At 35.7% G+C, this 18,548-nt stretch overlaps 1 protein-coding gene across 1 annotated transcript in view; it reads left to right on the forward strand.

Moving 5' to 3' along the window:
- Positions 1-18,200, forward strand: part of SDHAF3 (succinate dehydrogenase complex assembly factor 3) — a 64,819-nt gene extending 46,619 nt beyond the window's left edge. The window contains exon 2 of the mRNA XM_007076687.3: positions 17,196-18,200. Coding sequence (XP_007076749.2) covers positions 17,196-17,399 — 204 coding nt within the window. The 3' untranslated portion in view covers positions 17,400-18,200. The remainder of the gene's footprint in view (positions 1-17,195) is intronic.
- Positions 18,201-18,548: the final 348 nt, after the last annotated feature.

Genomic DNA, 18,548 nt, shown 5'->3' on the forward strand with positions numbered 1-18,548 from the left:
GCAAAACTCTGAAAAATTACTTATTTTAGCTTTCCAGGAAATTGTGGGCATGGCAACACCATATATGCCTACCTTATAAGGGGAATTAATAATATATATAATATGTAGTTCAAAAGAAAGATAGGCTTCTTAAACCACTTGTTATCACTTTTAGAAGGGGCCTATGAAAAATGCTTTTCTAAATTTAGCTTTTCTAAAACTGTTCTGTGAAACAGTTATTTTTTTTTAATTTAGAGTTTGACAATTTGGATTATCATATTATGATTTCTTACAGAATTAAAACATTTCTGACTGTCTTTTGGGTTGTTCAGTTGCAATTTTGTTTTAAACAACAAGGGCCAAGTAGTAAATCTGTGATTAAACAAAATGTGAGAATTTGAGTTTTCGTTAATGTTTATGGCAAATTGATTTGGTTTCTGCTGTTAGGGCAAATCATGAAAAACCAGAGCTGTAACTTCCTCCACTCCAGAATGTCTCCTATAAAGCTTCTGTTTTGTTTTCCTTCCATTTAATTGTTTTATAATATATATTAAATAATATTTAAAGATCAAAACATTACAGAGGTGAAATGTTCAGAACAAAATATGAAAGACCACCCCTCAAACTTTTGTGGGCATCCTTTCAGTTTCATTTTCATGTATAAATATATAAATATTCTATTACATATATAAATTTGTACATATTTAAAAACATACACAAATGACATTTACATAATATTCTGCAAGTTGCTTTTTTCACATGTTTTGGGGAGCTTTTTTGTTGTTGTTGTTGAGTTAGAGAGAGAGAGCACGTGTGCAGGGGAGGAACAGAGAGGAGAGAGAGAATCCCAAGTGGGCTCCATGCTGTCAGCATAGAGCCCAGCGTGGGGCTCAGTCCCAGGAACAGTGAGATCATGATCTTAACCCATACCAAGAGTCAGACTCCTAACCAGCTGAGCCACCCAGGTGCTCCTTGGGGGGCTTTTTTTAAACTGTTGCTTGCTATAGTACAGGTGTAGCATATTTAATTTGACCAACCCTTATATCTCTCTATATACATATAAGACTTTTTAAAGATATGAATGGGTCTAATAGCTCTTCTGTCCTGGTATTCCTATCACTCACAATAGTCTCTGCTGTCAACAGTCCATAGATTTTTGTACTTGATTCCTGGCTTTCTGTGACTCTATCACTGTCCTGTGTTCAAATGTTACTCTCTTACTAACAGTGTTTGTTATTGGCATCTTAAAAAATTGTGGCCCAGGTTTGTTCATAAGAACCAACCAGTCTTAATTTTTTTATGCCAGGTGTAAAAGGAATCGTATTCCACTTTGATGCTAGTTTGTGGGGCAGGTGGTGCAAATCCAGTGATTCACATTATGAATACAAGTCGTAATTTAATGGTACACTAAGTGAATTTAATCAGGGTTCACTAGCACATGCTAAAGTATCAAGATGAAATCCTATTCTTTTGGTAAGGAAACTGTGAAACCTATTTAAAAATTATTTTGGTATGTTATGCTTAGATTTAAAAAAATATGTATGGCTTAAAAATTATTGTAATGGTAAGGTATTTAAGAAATATTTCCAGAAATAGAAGAAAAACTGATAAATGTAGGCTTTTTTTTTTTTTTTTTCATTAAAGAACCTTAGTGTGTTCTCTAATGAACACTTACTAGTGAGGAAGGAGAAACTTAAAGAAATGGTTAATTGGCAATAGGAGAGAGTGAGGATAAAACAACATGAATTAACAATAGGAACTAAAAGGGAGAAAACTTTGTTACCTAGGCAATCATCATGACCTCATTAGAAATAAAGATCTCAGGATTAGGAAAGGACAGTGTCAAAGCAAACTAGTTTTCTTCTTTGAATGCTGATGACTCTTATGAGGAAAAAAAAAGTTTATTTTAGAAGTTGACATGGCAAAGAACAGATAATATTGAAATTAATTTAAATTTGGCATTAAAGACACAATGTCCCTCATTCATTGAAAGAAAAAGAATTGTGAGCTATGGTTTTTGGGTAGAGAAGTTAAAGCAATATGAGAGGAGACTCTAGAGTCACAGGCTTGTGCTTAGATTAGGCTGAAGGTAGCTTTCCAGTGCTTGGGAAGCTTTGTAGCCAAGTTGAACTTCAAATGCATAATTGAAATTTAGGAGTGATTTAAATAGTTTTAGTTGAATGGTATTTATATATGGCTAATTCTGTTTATTTAAATTTGCCTCTGATTTTATTTTAAGTTATATGTATATATGTATATATATATATACACACTTTTTTTTAGTTAATGGAAAAAATTTCAAACATACACATGTAGAGAGGATATAACAAACTACCATGTGTCTTTCAGCATTTATCAACTATGGCCAATCTTGTTTCATTTGTACCTTCATCGACTTTCTTCCCTCATCCTCAGATTATTTTAAAGCAAATCACAAGCATATAATTTTATTCACAAGTATTTTAACATTTATCTCTAAAAGAAACTCTAAAATTGTGATAATACCATTATTATACCTCCAAAATTAGCAGTAATTCTTAATATCCTCAAACATCCAATCAGGTGTTAAAATTTCCTAGTCATCTCTGTTAGTGTTTTTATTTGAATAAGAATCCAAATAAATTGATACATTGTAATTGATATATCTGTTAAATCTCCCTTTTTTTGAAATTAAAAAAAAACTTAACTTTTGGAGTTAACTTGGGAGACTTGGGAGTGGCAAAAATAGTACAGCTTCCCTACATGTTAACATCTGGCATAATTATAGTGTAATTATAAGAACTAAGAAATTAATATTGGTACAATATCATTAACTACTTAGTATATTCTGCTTCACCAGTTTTTATACTAATTTTTTTTTTTTTTTTTTCCTATTCCTGGGCCTAATCCAGTACTCCACAGTGCATTTGGCTATCATGTTGCCATGGTTTCCTCTGGTCTATGACAGTTTTTAGTCTTTGCCTTCATGACATTAAAACGTTTGAAAACTACCGGTATTTTGTGACAAGTCCCTTAATTGTGCTTTGTCTGATGCTTTCTTACGATTATATTGAGGTTGTACGTTAATAGGAGAAATACTACAGAGGGTGGTATACCCTTCTCAGGGCAGTATTATCAGGTGGTACCAAGCTGTCAATATCACATATTACTGGTGATGTTAACCTTGATCATTTGATTAAGGTGGTGTCTTCTTGGTTTCTCTCTTTAAAATTAATTTCCCTTTATTAGCTCTTAGATTCGGGTGCATTTTGTAGTTTTTTGTTGTTTGGATTTTGCTGATTGAATTTCCATAGTGATGTTTAACACATTATTCTGTAAGTTGGGTTAGATGTATAGGCTTATTAGGTATAGGTTGATTTTTGGTATAGGTGATAAGTATTTCCATTAAGGGGTACATCTTGTGGTTTCTCTTCTTAGGTTATCCTTTTAGTTTTATTAATTTCCAAAGCTGATAAAAAATCTCATACATTTCACTTTTATTCTTTAAAACAAAAAAAACAAAAAACCCTGTGCAATAGAAGTCAGTTTACTAATACTTTAGAGATAATTGTATTAAACTGACAATGTGTTTTTATCTTTTATATACATTAAAGTCATAATCTAACAGATTCTATTCACTTTGTTGCCAGTATTTAGTGGTATCAGCTGGATTCATGTCTAATACACAGGTAGAGAGGTAGAAAGTATAGTGAAAGCAGAACTAGTCTCAGAAAATTTTATCACTGATAAACTGGTACTGTAGGTCCTTTGCTTTTTCAGAAACTCTAGTGAGAAATGGAATTAGCAAACTGCACCGAATTTTCCTTTTGGTTATACCCTAAGTTGTTATCATAGCATGAAGGGTAGTTTTTTTCTGTAGAAGACTTTTCCCAACGTGTTTCAGTAGTTTACTGCTGTATTAGTTTCCTGGGGCTGCTGTAACAGCACAACATGATGGCTTAACACCCTGAGGAAACACAGTGCATTTTTTTTCTTTCCTTTTTCTTTTCTTTTCATTCCTTTTCCTCTTTTCTTTCATCGACAGACCATAAATCTTCTAATTTAAGGAAAATTCTGGGATAGCTTTATTTTTAGAGGCTAGCATGACCAAACTTGAAACCAAGGAATGCTGTAGCTCATGTGGTGTATTTTTCTATTGAGTTTCTTCCCTCCCTGGAGGTAGATTTCCTTGGCAGGGGACCTAGTTAGAAAATTCTTATTTTATTGCTTCTTCTTCCTGTATCTGGATACCCCATATTATGGTCCCAAAGTTGATATGTCTATATCTGCATATTTTTTACTTTCTTCTTGTATCCTGCCAGTAAAGGAATGTTGAAAATACATGGGGCAGACTAGTAAGCAATGCTGGGAGAAGGGGTGTTCTTTTTTCTGTTTATGATAGTCTTTCCACCCAAAATGTGTGTTGATCATTCCCCAGGTTTTTTGTTTTTTTTTTTTTTTTTCATTTCACTAAACAAACATGAGTTTGAGTCATCAGATTTTTTAAAAAAGGAGATATTGACATATAATATTGTGTTAGTTTTATATGTACAACAGATTTGAATACGTAGTACTTTTTCTTTATCCATTTATCTTTCCATTGACAAATAGGTTATTTCCATGTCTTGACTACTGTAAATAGTGTTTCAATGCACTTGGGAGTACAGATATCTTTTCAAGTTAGTGTTTTCTTGACCTTTGAATAAACATCGAGTAGTGAAATGGCTGGATCATATGGTAGTTCTATTTTTAATTTTTTGAAGAAACTTGATACTGTTTTCCACAGTGGCTGCACCACTTTACATTCCCACCAACAGTGCAGTAGAGTTCCCTTTTCTCTCTACATCCTCCCCGACACTGATCTTTTCATTGTCAGCTGTTCTATCAGGTATGAGGTGAATATCTCACTGTAGTTTTGTTTTGCATTTCCCTGATGATTAGTGATGCTGAGTACCTTTTCATGAACCGGTTGATCACTTGTATGTCTTATTTGGAACAATGTCTATTTAGGCCCTCTGCCCATTTTTAATCAGATTTTTTTTTTTTATTGAGTTGTATTCCTTTATATTGGATAAAGGATTTTGGATATTAACCCCTGAGCAGATATGATTTGTAAATATTTTCTTTTTCCATAGGTGGCCTTTTTGTTTGGTTGATGGTTCCCTTTACTATGCAGAAGATTCTTGTTTTGCTACAGTCCCACTTGTGTATTTTTGCTTTTGTTGCCTTTGCTTTTGGTATCAAATTCAAAAAATCATTGCCATGACTGATGTCAAGGAGTTATCCCCTGTTTTCTTCTAGGAGTTTTATGGTTTCTGATCTTACATTCAAGTCTTTAATCCATTTTGAGTTGATTTTTGTGTGTATGGAGTAAGGTAGGGGTACGGTTTTTTCAGTGCCACTTATTGAAGAGACTGTCCTTGCTCCATTGTATGGTCTTGGCTCCCTTGTTGTAAGTTGACCATAAAGGCATGGTTTTATTTCTGGGCTCTCTATTTTGTTCTTTTGATCTATGTGTCTTTTTTTTTTTAAACACTGTACTGTTTTGATTACTATAGCTCTGCAGTATAGTTTGAAATCAGGAAGTGTAATGCCTCCTGCTTTGTTGTTTTTTCTCAAGTTTATTTGAGCTATTTGGGATACTTTGTGGTTCTGTACACATCTTCTCTGAAAGTACCACAGAAATTTTGATAGGGATTGCATTGAAAAATGTAGATTTCTTTGGGTAGTATGAACATGTTAGCAATATTAATTCTTGTCCATGAGCATGGAATACCTTTCCGTTTATTTGTGTCTTTGGTTTCTATCATCAGGGTCTTATTGTTGTCAGTATACAGGTCTTTCACATCTTTGGTTAAATTTATTCCTGAGAATTTTATTCCTTTTGATGCATTTGTAAATAGGATTGTCTTCTTACTTTCTCTTTCTGATAGTTCATTATTAGTGTATAGAAATACAACTAATTTTTGTATATTGATTTTGTATCTTGCAATTTTACTGTATTAGTACTAACAGTTTCTGCTGGAGTCTTCATTATATTTATTATAATGTTATGTTACCTGCCAGTAGAGACAGTTTTACTTCTTTTTTTCCTATTTAGATGCCTTTTATTTTTCCTGCCTGATTGCTCTGTCTAGGACTGTCAGTAGTGTTGAATAAAAGTGGTGAGAATGGGCATCCTTGTTTTGTTTCTTGTTCTTAGTGGAAAAGATTTCAGGTTTTTATCAATGAGTCTGATGTTAGCTGTGGGTTTGTTCTTTATGGGCTTTATTAGGGTGAGGTACATTCCTTCTATGCTCAGTTTGAGAGTTTTTATCATAAATGGATATTGAATTTTGTCAAATGCTTTTTCTGTATCTACTGAGATGATATGATTTTTATCCCTTGTTAATGTGATTTGTCACACTGATTTGTGGATATTGAACCATACTGTGTCCCAGGGATAGATCCCACTTGATTATGGTGTATGATCCTTTTAATGTATTGTTGAATTGGGCTTTGTAATATTTTGTTGAGGATTTTTGCAGCTGTGTTCATCAGCAATATTGACTTCTAATTTTCTGGTGGTGCAGTGTCTTTGTCTGGTTTTGGTATCAGGGTAATGCTGTTTTGTAAAATGAGTAAAACAGGAAATATTCTCTCTTCTATTTTTTAGAAGAGTTTGAGTTAGATTGGTGTTTTTAAATGTTTGGTTGAATTTACCAGTGAGGCCATTGGGTCCTGGACTTTACTGATTCTGTTTCTTACTAGTAATTGGTCTGTTCACATTTTCTATTCATGATTCAGTCTTCGTAAGTTGTATGTTTCTAAAATATTATCCATATCTTGTAGGTTGTCCCAATCTGTTGGCATATAAGTGTTCATAGTAGTCTCTTTTATCTTTTGTATTTTCTGTGGTATTGGTTGTAATGTATTTTTTTTTCTTGGCAAATCTAGCTAAATGTTTGTTTTGTTTATCTTTAAAAAAATGCAGCTCTTAGTTATGTTGAACTTTTCTATTGTCTTTTTTTGGTCTCTACTTCATTTATTTCTGCTCTGATCTTTATTTCCCTCTTTCTATGAACTTTGGGCCTAGTATTTTCTTTGGTTCCTTCAGGTGTAAAGTTAGGTTTATTTTTTTTTTTATTTGAGGTGTTTCTTAATATAGTTGTTTATCATTGTGAACTTCCCTCTTAAAACTGGCCTTTCTGCATCCCGTAAGTTTTGGTGTGTTGTATTTCCTTTTTCTCAAGAGATTTTTTGAATTTATATTTTGATTTTTTTTAATGTTTTTTTATTTTTGAGAGAGACAATGCCAAGCAGAGAAGGGACAGAGAGAGAAGGAGATAACAGAATCTGAAGCAGGCTCTAGGCTCTGAGCTGTCAGCACAGAGCCTTTTGTGGGGCTTGAACCCATGGACTGTGAGATAGAGACCTGAGCCGAAGTCAGACACTCAACCGAGCCACCCAGGCATCCCTAAATATGTAAAAGTTTTGACATTATCCCACATAACATTGATCTTAAATTTATTTAATGTTTTTTTTTCTTTCAGATTGGATAACTTCTGATGTTTTTAAGTTCATTGAATCTTTCTTCTTTCAACTCCAATATGGAAAACCTTATGCTATTAAGCCCATTCAGTGAGGTTTTTGACATTTCAGATATTGCATTTTTGAGTTCTAGAGCTTTCATTTGGTTCTACTCATTCCTCATTTTGTTTTGAGATTTCTCATCTATGCATTTGTTATGACAAAATTTTTACTTACTTGCACATAGTCATAATAGCTGCTTTAAAATCCTTTTCCACTGGGTGTACCTAGCTGGCTCAATCAGTAGAGCATGCAACTCTTGATGTTAGTGTTGTGAGTTGGAGCCCCACATTGGGTGTGGAGAAAAAAAAATCCTTTTCCAATAATGTCTGAATCATTTCAGACATTGTCTTTTCTCTCAATTATGGATCACATTTTTCTGTTTCTTCATGGTTCTAGTAATCTTGGATTTTTTTTTTTTCTGGACACTGAATGACAGATACATTGTAGAGACATTATTCCACTATTTTTTTCAAAAGTGTATTGATTTTATTAAGCAGTTACCTGGCAGAACTCAGATTCTAAGCTCTGTGTCTTCTTTGACAAGAAGCTGCTGAAATTTCTATTCCTTTCTTTTTATGCCTTAACTGGGCTGTTTGAGTCTTGTCTTGAGCATTCATGGTTAAGGGATTAGCCAGAGATTTTGGCAGTTTATTTACAGGGTTCCCTTTCAGTAGCTCTTTTTTCCTGAGATTTCCCCTTATAATTTTCCAATTGCTGTGCTTATCCCACAGTGTCCTCTGATTGTTCAGTTACCTCTCAGTACCAACTGGGATCTTAGACAAAAAGTCATAAAAATGGGAGCCTAATCCAGTATTCTTTGTCATTTTCTGGAGTCAACTCTTTCTTATTTTCTGTGTGGCTTTGGTTGTTCTCCAGTGTCTTGGGTTTGTTGTTTGAATATATTTGTCCAGAGTTTACAAGTTTATCTTGTGGGGTTGTTTTGATAGACGCTACCTCACCATTAATTGAAGCAGAACTTCTTGCATAACCTTTTTTTAAATGTGATAAAAAATATAGAACATAAAATTTGCCATTTCAACCTTTTTTGCACATATAATTCATGAACATTAATTGCATTTACAGTATTGTGCATCGTTTACCACTATCTGTACCCAAAACCTTTTTTACCCAAGCAGAAACATTATGCATGTTAAGCAATAAATCCCATTTTCCCAACCCATGGTAACCTCTATTCTGTTTTCTGTCTCTCTATTTGCTTATACTACATATTTCGTGTAAGTGGAATCCTATAATATTCTTTTGTATCTTGCTTATTTCACTTACCGTAATGTTTTCAAGGTTTGTCCATGTTATAGAATTACCACAACTTCATTCCTTTTTAGGATAAATATTATTTCATTGTATATCTAGATCAGGTTTTGTTTATCCATTCATCTCATAATTGACACTTGGGTGGTTTCCACATATTACCTATTGTGAATAATGCTACTATCAACAGAGGTGTAGAAGTATCTGAATTCATGCTTTTATTTATTTTGAGTATATATGTATGAGTTGAATTGCTGGATCATGTGGTAATTATTTAACCTTGTGAGGATCTGTCGTATTGTTTTCCACAGTGGCTACACCATTTTGTGTTCCCATTAGCAATGTCCAAGGGTTCCATTTTCTTTAGGTTCTTGCCAACACAACAGGGCTTTGATTTGCATTTCCCTAATGATGTTTAGTATCTTTGAATGTGCTTGTTGACCATTTATATATCATCATTGGAGAAATGTCTGCTTAAGTCTTTGCCCACTTTTTAAATTGGGTTGTTGTCTTTTTGTTGTTGAGTTGTATGAATTTTTTATACAGTCTTGACATTTTTATCAACTATATAGTTTGTGAATATTTTTTCCTATTCTATAGTTTTTCACTTTCTTAATATTTTCTGGTGCACAGAAGCTTTTAATTTTGTAGAAGCCCAGTTTATTTTTTCTTTTGTTGCTTATGTTTAGGGGTCATATTTAAAAGTCCATTTCCAGGGCACCTGGGTGGCTCAGTTGGTTAATCTTCCAACTTCGGCTCAGGTCATGATCCCACTTTGTGGGTTTGGGCCCCATGTTGGGCTCTGTGCTGACAGCTCAGAGCCTAGAGCCTGCTTCAGATTCTGTGTGTCTCTCTCTGTCCTCGCCTGATCATGGTCTCTATCTCTCAAAAATAAAAATAAAAAAAATTTATTTTTAGGTCTGAAATTTCATGGATTTTGTGTTAATTTTTGTATATGATGGAAGGGTACAAATCTAGTTTTCCCAGAAGTATCTTTTTTTTTTTTTTTAATGTTTTATTTCTTTTTGAGACAGAGAGAGACAGCGCGAACAGGGTAGGGGCAGAGAGAGAGTGAGATACAGAATCCAAAGCAGGGTCCAGGCTCTGAGCTGTCAGCACAGAGCCTGACGCAGGGCTCGAACTCATGGACTGTGAAATCATTACCTGAGCTGAAGTCAGACACTTAACTGAGCCACCCAGGTGCCCCCAGAAGTATCTCTTAAAAAGACTATTCTTTCCCTCCATTGAACTTGACACCCTTGTTGAAAATGAGTTGGCCGTATGTCTAAGGCTTATTCCTGCACTCTCACTTCTCTTCTTTTGGTTTATGTTTATCCTAAACCCAGTATCACACTGTTTTGATTATTTAATGTAGCTTTGTCAGTTTTGAAGCTGAATGCTGTGAATGCTCCAAATTTATTTTTTTTATGATTGTTTTGGCTGTTCATGGCCTCTAACATTTCCATGTGAATTTGAGTGTCAGTTTTCCTATTTCTACAAATGAATAACTTTCTAAAATCCACTTTTAAGATTCTGTTGTGGACATCCATTCATGCTGATACATATACATTTAGTTCATTTACTGTTAATGGGTTATAAAGTAGTATCTGAAATTCCAGTCCAAGATGGTGAGACACTAAGACCTTGCCTCCAACATAGACATACCAAATCTACAACTATTTATAGACCAATTCCTCCTGGAAAAAAAAAAAAAAAAAAAGAAAGAGGGATGACTGAACAGTTTCTGTACAATTTCCATCTCTCTTGCTGTTCTCTATGTGGTAGCAAAGGGAACCCCTGCCTCCAGCCACTGCAAACTATACTGGGGAGGTATAGTACTGAGGGACAGTAAGCAGATATGCTTTCTCTAGGCCCCAGAAAAAAAAGTTGTGGTTTAAAAGGGCAACTAGAGGGGCACTTGGGTGGCTCAGTCAGTTGAGCGTCTGGCGTCTACTCAGGTCATGATCTTGCAGTTCACCAGTTCGAGCCCCGCATTGGGCTCTGTGCTGACAGCTCAGAGCCTGGAGCCTGCTTCAGATTCTATCTCCCTCTCTCTCAGAAATAAACATTAAGATGATTAAAAATAAATAAAATAAAAGAGGAACTAGATTGTAAAGGAATGAGCCCTAGAACTCTGCCAAATGGCAGCAGAGTTGTTGGTGAGCACCAGACTTTATGCTTCCTCTACATTTTGAAAGTACAGATCAGAGGCTGGGTACCCTGACAGGACTGCTGCCTCAAGGGGCTGCAAGCCATCTAGCATACCCCAGTGCCAGCTGCCCTGAGGCACAGTAAAAAAGGCTGCCATTTAAAAGAGCAACTAGAAGAAAACCAAAACTGGAGATATCACAATTCCAGACTTCAAATTATATTACAAAGTGGGAGTAATTAAAGCAATATGGTATTGATATAAAAATAGAAACATAGATCAATGGAACAGGAAACCCAGAAATTAACTCATGATTATATGGTTAATTAATTGTTGACAAAGGAGGAATGAGTATGCGATAGGAAAATTTCTTCACATGGCATCAGGAAAACTGGATAGCCACATGCAAAAGAATGGAACTTGGACCACTTTCTTTCACCATACACAAAAATGAACTGAAGATGTATTAAAGACCTAAATATAGGATCTGAAACCATAAGACTCCTTGAAGATAACACAGTAATTTCTCTAACAGTGGTGGTAGCAACATTTTTCTAGATACGTCTCCTGAGGCAAAGGAAATAAAAGAAAAAATAAACTATTGGGACTATAGCAAAGTAAAAAGCTTTTACACAGTAAAGGAAACAATCCACAAAACAAAAAAGCAACCTACTGAATAGAAGAAGATATTGCAAATAATATACCTGATAAAAGACTTGTATCCAAAATATATAAAGAACTGATAAAACTCAACTCCCAAATAATCAAAAAATGGGCAGAACACATGAACAGACATTCCTCCAAGGAGGACATCCAGATGGCCAATAGACACATGAACAGATGCTCAACATCACTCATCATCAGGGAAATGCATATCAAAACTACAATGAGATATCAAGTCACGCCTGTCAGAATAGCTAAAATAAAAAACACAAGAAATAACAAGTGTTGGCAAGTATCTGAAGAAAAAGGAACACTCTTACACTGTTGGTAGGAATGCAAACTGGTGTATCTATTGTGCAAAACAGTATGGAGTTTTCTCAAAAAGTTAAAAATAGAACTACCCTGCAGTCCCACTATTGAGTATTTGCCCCAGAAATACAAAAACACTAATTCAAAGGAATATATGCACCCCTGTATTTATTGAAACATTATTTATAATAGCCAAACTATGGAAGCAACCCAAGGGTCCTTTGATATATGAATGGATAGAGTATGGTATGTTTATACGATGGAATATTACTCAGCCAAAAAAGGGAAAATCTCTCCTTTTGCAACAATGTGGATAGAACTAGAGAAGATAATGCTGTGTGAAATAAGTTAAAGACAAATACCATATTATTTCACTCATGTTTGGAATTTAAGAAACAAAACAAATGAGCAAATGGAGGGAACACAGACAAACCAGGAAATAGACTCAACCATAGAGAACTGATGGTTACCAGAAGGGAGGTAGGTAGGAGAATGGTGAAATAGATGAAGAAGATTAAAGAGTACACTTATCATGATGGAAAAACTATAATATAAAGGATCCAAACAAGAAGGGAACTGCTGGGAGGGGCTGGCAAGAGCTATGGTTATGTTTTCCTTCCACCTTGATACCATGGACAGGAGAAAGGTCTGGGTACCCTAGCTGACCTGTCACCCTAGTGAGCCCCAGGACCCTAGCCTACACCAGCCCTCGCCATCCCATCAATGCAGCCTCAGAGCGACATAACCCAGGATGCTCATGGTCAGTACTTACTGCAGTTACAGACATTGCACCAAGGTGACACAGGTGGAAAGCACCCTGGAACACTCTAGGCCTATACCACTTTGGTTCCAGAGGGCTTGCTAGGGCACCTATAGCTGAGAGTGCTTCTGGAACTCCCAGGTCCTACCTGCACTGAGCACCCTGGGACCCTCCCAGTGTGTGCCCCACCTTGGCTCCAGCCACCCACTACATGGCCATCTCCTACCCCACCAGGGCACCCTCTGCATTTAGTACCCCAGGACACCCCAGTTTTCCCTCACTTTACCTTTAGCTGTCCTGCCAGGGTGCCCTGTGCACAGAGAGCTTTGGGACTGCCAGCCCACGACAGCTGTAGCTCCAGCCAGCCAAAGTCACCAGGCATACATAGCTTCCAGTTGGGATGACCATACACAAGACCTTTCCTTCAAGTTTAGGAGAATTCTAATTCATATAAGCAAACAACAAATGTTAAGCAAAATGAGACAGAAGAATATGCTCCAAATGGAGATAAGCCATATGTCTGATAGAGTTTAAAGTAATGATCATAAAGATGGACTGGAGGAAAGAGTAGAATAACTCAGTAAGAACTTCAACAAAGAGATAGAAAATACCAAAAAGAACCAATCAGAGTTGAATACAATAACTGAAATGAAAAATACACTAGAGGGAATCAACAGATTAATGGATGCAGAAGAACTGATGCAGAAGATAAGGTAATGGAAAGCACCCAAGCTGAACAGCAAAAAGAACTTTAAAAAATGAGATCAAAGGATGTCTTGGACAATATCAAGTGGACATTCACATTATAGAGATCCCAGAAGGGAAGGAGAGAGGGGAAGAAAATAGACATCCAGATTGAGCAATCACAGAGAATTCCAAAGATGAACCCAGAGAGGTCCACATACTTGACACATAATAACTGAAATGTCAAGGGTTAAAGATAGAGAATTATAAAGCAGCAATAGAGAAGCAAAAAGTATATACAAGTGAAACCCCATAAAGCCTCTGCTTATTTTTCAGCAGAAACTTTGAATGTATAATGTCATGCCCTTTGGGTCTGCAAAGAGCTGAAAGGAAAAAATCCTATAAGCAAGAATATTCTATCTGGCAAGGAGAGAGAGAGTTTCCCAAAGAAAAGTTAAAACTAAACCAACCTTAAATGTTAAAGGGGCTACTTTAAGTGGAAAAAAAAAAAAGGCCCTAATTGCAAGTAGGGAAGTTTTATGAATAAAAAGATGTAAAATATAACAACATTTACATGACCTGGGGAGGTGGGAGTAAAAAAATTCTTTTAGAATTTTTTTGAACCTAAGTGGCCACCATTTTAATATAGATTGCTTTATAATTGGGATGTTATATGTAACCTCATGGGAACCACAAACTAAAAATTGATAAGAGATATACATAGAAAATAAAAGAAGCCAAGCATAACACCACAGAAAGTCACCAATCGCAAGGGAAAAGAGCAAGAGAGGAAATGAACAGAGAACTACAAAAGCAACCAGAAAACAGTTTAACAAAATGACGATAAGTACATACCTATCAATCATTACTTCAAATGTGAATGGTCTAAATGCTCCAATTAAAAGACACTAGATGACTGAATGGATAAAAAAACAAGACCCATTTATATGCTGTCTACAAGAGACTCACTTCAGAGCTGAAGACACACATAGGATGAACATGAAAGAATGGAAAAAGACAATTCCATGTAAAAGGGACAAAAAACAAAACAAACTGGGGTAGCAATACTCAGATAAAATAGATTTTAAAACAAAGACTATAACAAGAGACAAAGAAGGGCCCATGTAATGATAGAAGGATCATCCATGAAAGAATATAGCAGTTATAAATATACACTCAACATTGGAGACCTAAATACAATAAAGCAAATAATAACAGATACAAAGAGAGAAATTGAGAGTAATACAATAATAGTAGGGGACTTTAGCACCCCACTTATATCAATGGATGGATCATTCAGGCAAAAAATTAATAAGGAAACAGTAGCTTTGCATTCAAGACCAGAGGGCCTTTTATATTCAACATTCTATCCAGAAGAATGTATGTTCTTTTCAAGTGGACATGGAATATTCTCCAGGATAGTTTACATGTTAGGCCATAAAACGTGTCAAAAAATTTCAGAAGATTGAAATCATATCATGCATCTTTTCTGACCATAAGGGCATAAAACTATAAATCACAAGAAAAAACTGGAAGAAACACAAACACGTAGAGACAAAACATGCTACTAAACAACCAGTGAGTCAACAAAGAAATCAAGAGGAATTTTTAAAAAATACATGGAGACAAATGAAAATGAGAGCACAACAGTCCAAAATCTTTGAGATGCAGTAAAAGCAATTTAAGAGGGAAATTTATAGTCATACAGGCCTACCTCAAAAAACCAGAAAAATCTAAAGGAACCTAACCTTATGCCTATAGAAGCAAGAAAAAGAACAAAGCCCAAATCTAGTAGAAGGAAGGAAATAGAGCAGAAATAGATCAAATAGAGGCTTAAAAAAACAATGGAAAAGATGAAACCAAGAGCTGGTTCTTGAAAAGATAAGTATCTTGAACAAACCTTAGTGTATTTGTCTTTTCTCTTACTGAAAAGTACAATGAGATTGTTTCCAATTTTTGCTTTAACAAGTAATACCACACTTCTTGTGCTACTCATTCACATGTTTGAAAGTTTCTTTAGGACCATAGTTCTCAACCTGGGTCAGTTTTGCCTTCCAGGGAACATTTGGTAATGTTTGGAGACATTTTTGATTATAAAGACTGAGAAGAGGTATGCTACTGGAAACTAGTGGGTAGAGACTAGAGATACTGCTAAAACATCCTACCTACAATGCAAGAACAGACTTCCATTCACCCCACTACAAAGTATTGTCCAAATTGTCCAATTTGTTAATACTGTGAGGGTTGAGAAACACTGTTCTGGGGCATATACTTAAAGGTGGGATTGATAAAGCTTGGGGTATGTGCAAGTTTTTTTCAGTTACATGAAATAGAGTTGTGTAAAACATGAAGAAAATATTTTTAATACAGGTTAAGTTTTGGAGTGTATTGAAGTTTCTGTGGTGATGATGGCAATCCAGCAATTGTAATCAATTTAATTATCTTAAACCAGATAGAGTTAGTGGCATTATATAGAGTTAACTAATTTATCTACTTACCCAGAAGGTGCATATAATCTTTTAACTTCATGAACTAAAATACATTGTTACTTACTGTCTGATTAAAAGATTACGGAGTGAGAGTCTGCTTTAAAAAAGTATCATTTGTGCAAGACAATAGTAGCTGGACTATTTAGGCTGAAGATGCTAATTGAATGAGAGAAAAATTAGAGCATGAAAAATGTAGAATTTTTTCCTGACAGAGATTATTATTAAGTACAGAGAAGTTAAAGGTTTGAAAGCTTTCTCTCTAGTGTGATTTAAATTTTTTTAATGTTTATTTTTGAGGGAGACAGAGTGTGAGCGGGGTGGGGTGGGGGTGCGTTGCAGAGAGAGAGGGAGACAGAATCGAAAGCAGGCTCCAGGCTCCAAGCTGTCAGCACAGAGCCCAACGCAGGGCTCGAACTCACCAACCATGAGATCATGACCCAAGCAGAAGTTGGACACTCAGCCGGCTGAGCCACCCAGGTACCCCTACCTCTAGTGTGATTTAAATTAATATTTTGGGGGGCGCCTGGGGGGCGCAGTCGGTTAAGCATCCGACTTCAGCCAGGTCACGATCTCGCGGTCCGTGAGTTCGAGCCCCGCGTCAGGCTCTGGGCCGATGGCTCGGAGCCTGGAGCCTGTTTCTGATTCTGTGTCTCCCTCTCTCTCTGACCCTCCCCCGTTCATGCTCTGTCTCTCTCTGTCCCAAAAATAAATAAAAAACATTGAAAAAAAAATTTAAATTAATATTTTGGGATGCCTGGGTAGTTCAGCAGGTTCAGCATCTGACTATTGATTTTGTCTCAGGTCATAATCTCATGGTTTGTGAGTCTGAGCCTTGCATCAGGCTCCACATTGATGGTGCTGGAGACTGCATGGGATTCTCTCTCCCTCTTCCTGTCACTACCCCCTCTCAAAAATAAGTAAACATTTTTAAATTTAAGTCTATAAGACCCACCTTTGAAAATTTGATAGTCCCAGATTTGAAAGCTATAACTCTGAAAAACTATAGCCCAAGAACTATCTGCAATGCTTGTGTGCATACAATTTAGTATCTGACTTTTGGGTGGTTTATGCATGTTCTTGAAGTCTATCTGCGGGCCACTCCCAGTCCCCAGATTTCCAGGTTAAGAACTTTGCTAAAAATCTATGAAAACTCTTAAAGTGCTAAAAATAAGATACATTTGAAATTATTGCTGAGTAGTAAAGACACATCTATATTGTTTGCATCTTCAGTGATGGAGAAAAATAGGTGACTTGGAATTAGAATTTTTCAAGTCCTCTAACATTGAAGGAGTGAATATGTATCTTAACTTTATAACCTTCATTTTTCTTTGTCTTCTGTTAGGTGTATGCATCGGTGCTATGGCAACAAACTAATGAAAACAGACAAAATTCAACAGAAAGAGTGTGTTTTGGAGTTGCCCTACCAGAAGAAAAACTTAATGACTTTCGTGATGAACAGATTGGACAGTTGCAGGAGCTGATGCAAGAAGCTACTAAACCTAACAGACAATTTAGTATTCCTGAATCTAGGAAACCAGAATTTTAGTCTACACAATAAAGCTTACACATTTTAAGTTCAGAACCCCTTACTGGGTTTCTAAAAATGTATTTCTTCAGCTTTTAGGCTTTGTGAATGCCTGGTGTTCATGAAATATTCTTTAATTTGGGATTGTTATTAATGTCGTCTACAATATGTAGATCAATATGGCTAGTAAACAAAGCTTTATATGATTGAAGTAACAGTACTTGCTGGATGGGATTTGATTTTTTAAGTACATAAGAAGGAATGACTTTAAAATGGACAAAGCTGTGGAATTTTGCCAAAAGGTTTTTTTGTATGTAAATTTAATGCTGTTCTTGTTCAACCATTAGCCTCATGGCTTTAGCTTCAACAGACAAGTATGTTATGATAATGACAGATGTGGAGTTCCAACAAGGTTATTATTTACATACATGGATTGTCATCCTGAAAGTTTCTTCCTTTCTCTTTTAATAATACAGGTATGATTATTCATGTAAATATGCCTTCTCCCTGAGTCACTATATACAATGAAAGATTAAAAAGAAGCTTAAAGAGTCAGTATTATACACTGTATAATCTATCATGCAAATGATAGTATAATGTCTGTACAGTGTTTGGTAGTAACAAATGACCCCTTAAATTATGTAATTTATAGTTACCTTGAGAATCTCATTTATTGCCTCATCATTGGGGAGATAAAAACACTTTCATAAATTTGTCGTAAGTTATAAACTGAAATAATCAAGTGGTAATCCCATTCATGTGTTTAAAATGTTTAATTTTTTAAAAATTACACACTTGTGGGGCGCCTGGGTGGGTCAGTCAGTTAAGTGTCCAACTTTGGCTCAGGTTATGATTTCACGGTTCATGGGTTCGGGCCCTGTGTCACACTCTGTGCTGACAGCTCGGAGCCTGGATTGTGTCTCCCTCTTTCTCTGCCCCCCCCCCCCCACCCCTTGCTCACACTCTCTGTCTCTCATAAATAAGTGTTTTAAAAAGTAAATAAAAATTACACACTTGTAACTTTAGTTTTGTATGTCTCCTTTGAGATTCTGAAATGATCATTTTTCAGATGCTATTGCATTTATTCAACTATTTAAAAATTGACTCATACTTACTCTCTTTTGCTGGATTAGGCTTTTTCTTTGTGTATGGCTGCCAGACTACTCAGTC

The sequence above is a fragment of the Panthera tigris genome, chromosome A2, assembly GCF_018350195.1.
Source record: "Panthera tigris isolate Pti1 chromosome A2, P.tigris_Pti1_mat1.1, whole genome shotgun sequence".
NCBI lineage: Eukaryota > Metazoa > Chordata > Mammalia > Carnivora > Felidae > Panthera > Panthera tigris.